The sequence below is a fragment of the Myotis yumanensis genome, unplaced genomic scaffold (genome assembly GCF_028538775.1).
Source record: "Myotis yumanensis isolate MYYU_CA2020_CCGP unplaced genomic scaffold, mMyoYum1.0.hap1 SCAF_9, whole genome shotgun sequence".
NCBI classification, from domain to species: Eukaryota; Metazoa; Chordata; class Mammalia; order Chiroptera; family Vespertilionidae; genus Myotis; species Myotis yumanensis.
Genome location: NW_027223760.1, coordinates 22,449,160 through 22,458,300, shown reverse-complemented (window position 1 = coordinate 22,458,300; position 9,141 = coordinate 22,449,160). Strand labels below are relative to the sequence as shown.

At 54.7% G+C, this 9,141-nt stretch overlaps 2 protein-coding genes across 2 annotated transcripts; both read right to left on the bottom strand.

Annotated features, from left to right (window-relative positions):
- Positions 1-443: 443 nt before the first annotated feature.
- SPMIP1 (sperm microtubule inner protein 1) lies at positions 444-3,678 on the bottom strand. Its single transcript, XM_070423863.1, has 2 exons — positions 2,783-3,678; positions 444-1,071 (listed from the first exon to the last, which is right to left on the bottom strand). The coding sequence occupies exons 1-2, from the start codon at positions 3,201-3,203 to the stop codon at positions 962-964; spliced, it is 531 nt and encodes a 176-aa protein (XP_070279964.1). The 5' UTR covers positions 3,204-3,678; the 3' UTR covers positions 444-961.
- Positions 3,679-3,755: 77 nt separating this feature from the next.
- Positions 3,756-7,137, bottom strand: ATP6V1F (ATPase H+ transporting V1 subunit F). The gene is made up of 2 exons (XM_070423864.1): positions 6,901-7,137; positions 3,756-4,221 (listed from the first exon to the last, which is right to left on the bottom strand). The coding sequence occupies exons 1-2, from the start codon at positions 7,056-7,058 to the stop codon at positions 4,020-4,022; spliced, it is 360 nt and encodes a 119-aa protein (XP_070279965.1). The 5' UTR covers positions 7,059-7,137; the 3' UTR covers positions 3,756-4,019.
- Positions 7,138-9,141: the final 2,004 nt, after the last annotated feature.

The following is a 9,141-nucleotide window of genomic DNA, read 5'->3' as shown; positions in this document are numbered from 1 at the left end:
GGAGCGCTGCTGCGGACCCCAAGGCCTCGAAGGCCGCGTGGCCCGGACCGCAGGGCAGGGAAAAGGCTTGGGCGGGCGTGAGCGCGGCGCAGCAGGAGACGGCCCTGCAGCGGCTGCTGGCGCGGCACAGAGCGGCCAGGCACTGGCTGCAGCAGGACCGCCAGCAGCAGCGGCTCTGGGTACATCCTGCGCGGGAGGGCCCGCTGATAGGCTGGGCACGAAGGCGGCCACCGCCGGTGACGGCTCTCCCTCCAGGTCCTCATCGCTGGGAACCGCCACTGCCGGGTGCACCCCTCTGGGGCCCCCACCCCGTCCAGCTCAGCTCCCACCACAGGCAAGATCCCCGGGAGAAGACAGGGATAGGGGGGTGGGGACCCACCTGGGTCCCTTCGAAGTGCCCTGGAGCTGCCACCCACACAGCTGGGGGATGGCGATGGGGGCAGGGTAATGGTGGCGGGGTCTGACCTGGTGCTGCGCCCTGCTGGCTCCATCGAGCCGTGGGCTGGGATACAGGGCGCTCAGCGCTTGGCACCACACAGGACAAGGCGGGCAGCGGCGTGCCCTGCGGGTCCAGCTGGCACAGGTGCAGCGGGCCCTCGGAGCCAGGTGAGGGGGGCAGGGAGAGGCTTGTGGGTGGGGTGGTGGCGGTCCCCTTTCCCGGGCATCTGGGGTAACAGGCCACTCTCTCCCCAGGAACACAGAACTTCCAGCAGCTACTCTGCCCCCCTGGCGCTGAGGAGCCTGCGCCCGGAGGGTAGCGCTCACCCCCTCTAACCACTGCTGAGCCTTCAAAGAGTCGATGAAAGAGGTGGAGGAGAAGCAAAAACAAGAGGGCAACCTGCAGATCAGAGGTAGTTTCAGAAAGGCCCAGAACGCAGCCTCAGAGCCCGGGAGAGCCAGACTCACACACCACCAGGTGGCGCGTGACTTCCTCCAGCCCCAAGCACACTGCCTGGCCCGGTCAGAGGACCAGGTCCCGGGGGTCAAGGGATGAGAAGGCCCCGTTCTTGCGGAAGAACGAGTCAACGCGACACATCTTGGTGGAGGCCATTTCTTGCTTCGGTGTGGGGCCTGGGAAAAGATGTCAGAGGCCAGGAATGGGTTCCAGGGAAAGGAACTCGCAGAACATGGCAGCTCTGCCTACCCAGACCTAGGACTCTGACCTTATTGTACCCACTTTGTAAGCGTGAATAAATAAAAAGTGCTTCGGCCCTAGCCGGGTAGGCTCAGTGGGTAAAGTGTCGGCCTGTGGACTGAAGGATCCCAGGTTCGATTCCAGTCAAGGGCACATGCCTGGGTTGTGTGCTCGATCCCCTGTGTGTGTGTGTGCAGAGGGGGGGGGGGGGGGTGCAGGAGGCAGCCAATCAATGATTCTCTCTCATCACTGATGTTTCTCTCTCCCCCCCTCCCTTCCTCTCTGAAGTCAATAAAAATATATTATAAATAAATAAATAGTGCTTCTGAGTGGGGGCTATGGGGAAATGGAGTGGGCTGGTGGTGGATCAGCAGTGATGGCAGAATGCCATTCCGCTGTGTGCTCTCATTGCCCCCAGCCTCAGAATCCTCCAGGAAAAGGGTGGCAGGACCCCGCCCTGCTCACAGGGACAATGCTAGACTTCTCTAGGGCAGCTGGGGCTTTTTTCTACCTCCTGCGCTGGTTGGAAAACTGCTCCCTTTACTTTCCTTTTAGGGCTCTGGGGAAAGAGGGGAGACTTTTTAGGCAAACTTTAAACGGTGTGTATCCCCAACCAACCATCCCGTTCTGCACAGGCACTAGAGCAGCTGGAGACACATAACTTAGTTCATTTGAAACTCATGACCGCAGAGAGCAAAGGGACACAGCATCACCCAGCAATCCCGCACCACCCCCTGGCATGCTCCTTTCCCACACCTTAACTCTTCATTTCAAACTACATCACAACCTCCGCTCCTCTCCCCCCACTGATGACCTTGACTCAGCCTCCAGGAAAAAGTGAACTCAGTGCAGAGGGACACCCACACCATCTCCCTCCCCCTGTACCCCCTGCCTCTCCTCCTGTCAGACCCCAGAATCTGGAGTTCCCTGGGCGAGCTCAACCCATCTCAGGGTTTTAAAGAGCACCTATTTTCTGATGACTCCAAATTCACATCTTCAGCTCTCACCTGGCTCCAGAGGACAACTCCCACACCCAGCCTCACTGACCTCCAGCACATGGCCAGCGCTGACCTGTCTTCACACACCCTCCAGTCCTGCTCCTCTCCTAGTCTTCCGTCACAGCAACTTCAGCCAAACACCTGGCTGTCATCAGTGCATTCTTTTCTCTCATTCAATCCACCAGAAAGTTTCATGTATTCTTCCTCCAAAACTGAATATATTTCAGTTCTGCTAACTGCCTTGGCCCAAGCTATCATCTCTTGCCAGGAAAGCTCAAAGTAGCTGCCTAACTCATCTGCCAATCTACGCTTCCCCTGGAAAAGCCATTGCATACAGTTGAGAGTGATTTTTACAAATAAGTCAATGCACTTACCTGCTTAAAACCCTCCACTGACTTCCCCTCACACTTGGAACACATCCCAAACTCCTCTTGGTCATTTAGGCGCCCAGTCAGGCATTTCCTCACAATCCCATCTAAAGCAGCACACACCCCGTCACCCCCTGGTCCCACCCGGACCACCTCCTGCTCATTTTCTTGCTCTTGTGGACGCCCCAGAAAGGAGTGTCCATGTGCCTAGTGCCCAGCACGCTGCCTGGCTCCTGACAGGTGCCTGCTTGTGAGGGAATTTCCAGAAGGTTGGGGCTCACCCAGCTGCCAGCCATATGTGAAGTTGGTGGTGATGGGGAAGAGGTAGCGCTTCTCTGGCACGTCCAGTTTTCGGGTGTTGAGATAGCACCAACGCCCCTGGGAGTCGTGGGAGATGCCTTCATACAGCAGGGCCCGAGTGGCAGGCAGTACTGGGTACATTTCTGACTGCTGAGGAGCCTCCAGGGCAGGGCTGGGGACTCTGGAAGGGACTGCTTTGGGGGCAGGTGGGGGTGAGGGTGGGGTTTTGGGGTACAGGGTGGGCAGTTTGAGGGGTAGACGGTTTGCAGCCATAGCCTTCTGCTTGGCCTTCACCATCGACCCATACTTGAGGTGCCATTCACACCGCAACTTCTGCTCCTTTGTAAGTTCCTCCTTCCAGAAGTTCTGCTGCACAGAATCTATGTTGAGTCGCCGCGACATGGTGGCAAGAGGAGAGGTACCAGGGTGAGTGCAGCTGAAGGGAGAGCACAGCAAACAGAGTCCTTTTGATGGCAGGTGGCTGGCCCGGGACAGTCACCAGGCAACCAAGCCTCACCTCACACAGGGCCAGGGTTCTACTTGCCATGCCCTCAGCAGACCTCACATGCCTCGCTCCCTGGGGCAGCCTCAGGCCAGGCCCACTGGCTAAGAGCCTTGATCCCCAAACCTTTTGCAGGACCCAGGCCCAGGCTAGCATTCCAGGCTTCCAGGTCTCCTGTGCTTTCTGCTTCCAGCCCTTGGGTCAGGTCCCCCCAGCCAATACAGACTAAAGTTGGGGAGCCAGGGGTCTGGGCTCGTCTCCTCCCATCCTCCCTGCCAGAGCTGGTCGTCTTTGATTCAGAGGACCAGTCTTTGAGTTATGGCCTCCTGGCACAATCTTCCTTATCCAACTTCTCTCTGCTTTGATCTCTGGCAGAACCTTTTTCAGCCCTGCCCATCTAATCCCTCCAAGAGCATTGTCCCACGTGTATCCTTTCTGGCATCCAGACTTGGTTTGGAGAGAACATTATTTTAATTTAACATCAACAATGACACTGTAACAGCACAGGGGAGAGGTAGTGGAGAGAGAAGACAATCAGGTTTCCTGTTCCCTAACAACCAGCCTTAATTTTACTGACAGAGCCCCAGCAACGTGGAAGCACCTCATTTAGCCTCTCAATGGAGTGGGAAGGGGCAGGGAATCGGAAATCAGAGGCTCAAAACTTAGAGAGGGGCTGATGGCAAGCAGGGAGAGGTAGCAGGGGAGTGGGGAGTGCCTTAGCGCAGGTCTTCGGCCGTGAACATGCCCCTGGCCCTGCGTAGGATGGAGTCCTTGGCGGCATCGTAGGGGTGCTCCTTGGATGGGATCTCAAGAACGGCCGGAATGGAGCGCTGGTGGGCGTCAAGCGCATGCCGCACCATCTCTGCGATGTACTGGTTGATGAGGATGATACCGATGTCATCCCGGTTTAGAAACTGCCTGTTGGGAGAGATGAGAAGGGAGTCCAGGGCAGCCAACTCCCAGTTGGTGGGCTCGGCTGCAAGGGGGTATGGGCTTCTTCCAGGGAGCACAGAAGACAAGGGTAAAGGTTGCTACACTAAACCCTCCATCCTCTCCAGAATCAATTTCATTCAGAAACTGAGGGTCATGGTGGTCAGGGCTGGCTTCTGCCTCCCCTGCTGAGAAGGCTCCCAAGTGCACTGGCCATGCAGGTTCGGTGCAGTGTATTCTGCGTGCTGCCTTTGTGTAAGAGAGGGAGGTGATAATAGATGTGTCTGCCCCTTTGCGCCCGCAAAGAAAAAGCGGGAAGAAGCTCAGTGGGTATGCACAGGGGTAATGAGGTGGGAAAGGACAGGGATGAGAATGAGACTTCTTAATGTGTATAGCTTTTAAGCATTAATTTGCAAACCGCATGGACAATTAACTTTTCAAAGTAAAACAAATTAAACTTTTAAAAAGGGGGTTGATAAGACCACTGAAGGCCTCAAGGTCTATGCTGATGCGGGCAGGGATGGACCATTGGGGAAGTTGGGCATGAGCCAGGAACACCGCGTAGTAAGAGGAAGATGAGTAATGAAGGAATCACACTTCCCACAGAGGGAACCTGACACTGGGACCTTCCTTTCTTGTGATCACCCACCTATTCATTCATTAATTTCTTCATTAAAACGATTTACTTGTATTATAAAGTTGTACACCTGAAATTTTTATGATGTTATTAACCAATGTTACCCCAATAAACTTAACATTAATAATTTAAAAAAACGATTTACATCAAGCGGTGTGGCTCAGTGGACTGAGTGTCGTTCCATGCACCAAGAGGTCACACATGTTCCCAGTAGGGGGCGTGCAGGAGGCAGCCAATGTCAGTTTCTCTTTCATGGATGTTTCTCTCTCTCCAACTCTCATCCTCTCTCTCTAAAAACAATAAAAATATATTTTTAAAAAATAAAATAGCCTGGCCAGCTGAAACCGGTTTGGCTCAGTGGATAGAGCGTCGGCCTGCGGACTGAAAGGTCCCAGGTTCAATTCCAGTCAAGGGCATGTATCTGGGTTTCGGGCACATCCCCAGTGAAGAGTGTGCAGGAGGCAGCTGATCGATGTTTCTCTCTCATCAATGTTTCCAACTCTCTATCTCTCTCCCTTCCTCTCTGTAAAAAATCAATAAAATATATTTTTAAAAAATCTTATTAAAATAGCCTGGCCAGCGTGGCTCAGTGTTTGATTCCCAGTCTGGGCACATGCCCGGGATTGCAGGCGTGGTCCCCAGTGTGGGGTGTGCAGGAGGCAGTTGATCGATGATTCTCATCATTGATGTTTCTATGTCTCTCTCCCTCTCCCTCTCGGATATCTATATCCATACATAAAATAAAGAAAATTTTAAAACTACTCACTAAGCACCTACTCTGTGCCAGACCCTAGGGCAGTGATGGAGAACCTATGACACGCGTGTCAGAGGTGACACTCGAACTCATTTTTTTGGTTGATTTTTCTTTGTTAAATGGCATTTCAATATATAAAATAAATATCAAAAATATAAGTCTTTGTTTTACTATGGTTGCAAATATCCAAAAATTTCTATCTGTGACACGGCACCAGAGTTAAGTCAGGGTTTTTCAAAATGCTGACAGGCCGAGCTCAAAAGGTTCGCCATCACTGCCCTAGGGTAAATTAGACTTGATCTCTGAGGTCCCTTTTGGTTGGAAAAAAAGGCAAGTTCCTGAGGCAAAATGTGTCCTCCCAGGACAACTTGGGTCACTCCCAGGCAACAGGAACCAGTCCCAACTGGCAGCTCAGGACTGGGCTGTTTAGGGCAAAACAGGTGGGAGTGCTTTGCTCCTGGGACTTGGGAACCAAGACAGGGGCCCAGGGAAGGGGTGAAGGGAAGCACAGGGGCCTCCTCAGCTCTGGTCCCCGGGACACGGCCTGAAGTTGGGGACATACCTGCAGAGGGGGGTCCCGGGACTTGATATGCTGCCCACGGCGCTCGGGGCAATGGGAAGCCCCCAGGCAGGCCGGGGGACGGCACAGGCTGACTGTGGACCCGGCTCAGGAGGCAGACAGGTTTGGGCGGGGCTCACAGGTCTACTCTGCCTCTTCCCCATCATGTATGTGGCTTTCGCATGTGCCTGTCATCTCTGAGCTTCCGTTTTCTCGTCCCTAAGGGGGCATCATGCCCTCGGCCTTGCAGAGGGCTGAAAATACAAGCAAGCCCGAGGCCGCCTGGGTGTTCACCGGGGGTGCGGTTCCTCTAGGGGTCAACTCGCCAGCCAGCCGAGCGCTGGCAATGCCCGCAGCCTGCTCTTAGGGTGAACCCGCCAGGCCTGCAGAGGGGCTGGGCCCGGGAAGCGCCACCTCGGCGGGGTAGGTGGGACCGAGGGGCGGCGTCCGTCACGAGCTCCGTTCCCCTCCTTTCCTGACACACGGTCATGTGAGGTGGAGCCCGTGACCCCGACATAGCCCCCGCCTCCCCAAAGGGAATTTGGGGAGCGGAGGCCTCCACTCCGAAGGGTCGGCGGACCGATCTCTCTGACCCTCAGGCCTAAGCTTGGGCCTGGGTCGGGAAGCCCCGCGTCGCCGGCCCTGGCCGGCCCCGGCCGCCCCCGCGCTCCCCCAGGGCAGCAGAGGTTCCCTTTCAGGCCTCGCTGGCCACCGTACCGGAACGTGTCTTCGATCTCATTGACGGTGGTATCCTTCTCCACCACCAGGAAATTAGGGTGGCGGTTCTTGTTCAGCTCCCCGATGCCGCCCAGCAGGAAACCGGTCACCGTGTCCTCATCTCCGATCACCGCAATGAGCTTCCCCCTCCCGGCCATCCTAGCAGACAGACGGCTCAGCCTCAAAGCCTGGAGTCCCCGAGCCCCCGCCTCCACAGCGCGCCGCCTACAGGCCGCACCTTGTAGGCATGCGCAGTCCCACCACCCCGCCTCCCGGCACATGCGCATCTGCAGCCAAACGGCCTGAACTCCCACGGCTGCGCCACAGAGAGGGGCTCGAGTCCCGAGACTACGATTCCCAGAAGTCCGCGCGGCAGCAGGAATTGGCAAAGGACGTAAGGACGTTCGATTGTTGGTTCAACAAAAGTGTGGAACCTGTTGCTGTTAAGACTCCGAAAGGTCTCCAAAGAAACAGTTCCTGTCCTCCAAGACAAGGTCTGGGTCTCCATCGTGTACATAGGGCACATAGTTAACAATGAGTACAGGTTGTTTAAGTAATAAAAGTGTGGCCTAGACGGTTTGGCTCAGTGGATAGAGCGTCGGCCTGCGGACTCAAGGGTCCCGGGTTCGATTCCGGTCAAGGGCATGTACCTTGGTTGCAGGCACATCCGGCGCGGGGGGTGGGGGGTGGGGGTGGTGGGGGGTGGGGGTGGTGGGGGGGTGGTGGGGGTGGTGCAGGAGCAGCTGATCGATGTTTCTCTCTCATCAGATGTTTCTAACTCTCTATCCCTCTCCCTTCCTTTCTGTAAAAAAAAAAAAAATCAATAAAATATATTTAAAAAAATAAAATAAAAGGGTGAACAAGTTAATGATGTTACTGTCTGGTGAGGGCCAGTGTGTTAATTGCTAAAATGTGACAAGTACCTGGAAGTATCAGAGGTAACTAACCCATGGGAGCAGGGGCCCAACCAGGTCTTTCCTCTGCTCTTTTAACAAACAGGCGTCTGGCATGGAGCCTGGCATGGTGTTTGGAAGTTTAGAGCACTTAACATCCAGATGGTCTGGTCTACTGGTTGTTTGTTTAGTAATAGGCTCGGGATTTGGAAACACCTGGTTTGAATCTCTGCCCTGCTACCTAGAAGTATGATTTGGGGTTCATAACCACCATTCTCAGGGCCTTGGTTTCTTCAGATAACCGTATGCCCACCTCATAGGCTGTTAGGATTGAGATGGAGCCCATAAGTGCTCAGCACCCAGGGCCATACTGTGGCTCAGAGAAAGCAGCTGGGCTGGATGTCTGTAAACCCATCAGTACGCAAGAGGAGGACAGCAACTCATGCAGGAACACTCTCACATCTGGGGGTGAGGCGGAGGGAGAGCTAGGCGTGAGAAGCGGTGTGTGTGGAAACATCTGACTCAGTGCCTGGCACAGAACTGGCCCTTAATGGCCAGGAGTGTGTGGATCCTTAAGAGAACAGATCCCACCTTAGTGGGTCTATCAGATAAAGTATGGAGCTGGGCTGGTCACATTCATCTCACACTCCCTCATTCAACTGGCATTTATCAAATGTGGCCTCGAAGAGGCTGCGGACACAAGATTGATAAAATACGATTTCTGTCTTCAAGGAGCTCCCTCAGGATTGAGAGGAGAGGGGAAAATGTCCCAGGCAGGGGGACAGACACACAGAAAGAGGTTAGAGTGAATGAGGGAGGGCGAAGGAAAAGAAGAAACTTAAAGAGGAGCAAGGAGGCAGGCTACTGAGTGACAAGGTGAGGAGGGGGCTTTGGAATTGACCCACCAGCATGTGCTGAAATGTCTAGGAATGGGTCTAAGAATTGGGGAATTTATTGCGTGAAATGCTTCTTTGCCTCCTGGCTACTCAGATGCTTGTTCACTTATTCATTCATCACATCTGTCTGTGTCAAACCTGCCAGGGCCGGGCAGCTTCAGTGTGGTGGGGAAGGTAGATACGTGGCCACAGAGCAGATAGTGAATGCAGCTAGAGACATGTCCCAGGGAGTATGGGTGCTGGGAGCTCGTCCAGAAAAGCTTCCTGTTGGATAGGAAAGTGAAGAGGGTGGAGAGGCAAGGCTGTTTCCTGCCAGAGGCCCAAACTGCAGCACGGGCCTGGGGAACTAGAGGCTGTGAAGAGGGGTTGAAGCTGGAGGGTGCAGTGGGGAATGAGCACAGTGCCTGAGCGAGTCAGGGGGCTTCTGGAAAGAATGGGTAGGGAAGCTGGAC

Bases quoted from the DNA above. Each gene is read 5' to 3' on its own strand.
- SPMIP1 (XM_070423863.1), bottom strand. From the start codon at position 3,203: ATGTCGCGGCGACTCAACATAGATTCTGTGCAGCAGAACTTCTGGAAG. The intron at 1,072-2,782 runs GTGAGCCCCAAC...ATCTTTTCCCAG, and splicing joins CACATATGGCTGGCAGCTGG to GCCCCACACCGAAGCAAGAA.
- ATP6V1F (XM_070423864.1), bottom strand. From the start codon at position 7,058: ATGGCCGGGAGGGGGAAGCTCATTGCGGTGATCGGAGATGAGGACACG. The intron at 4,222-6,900 runs GTACGGTGGCCA...CTCTCCCAACAG, and splicing joins GAGATCGAAGACACGTTCCG to GCAGTTTCTAAACCGGGATG.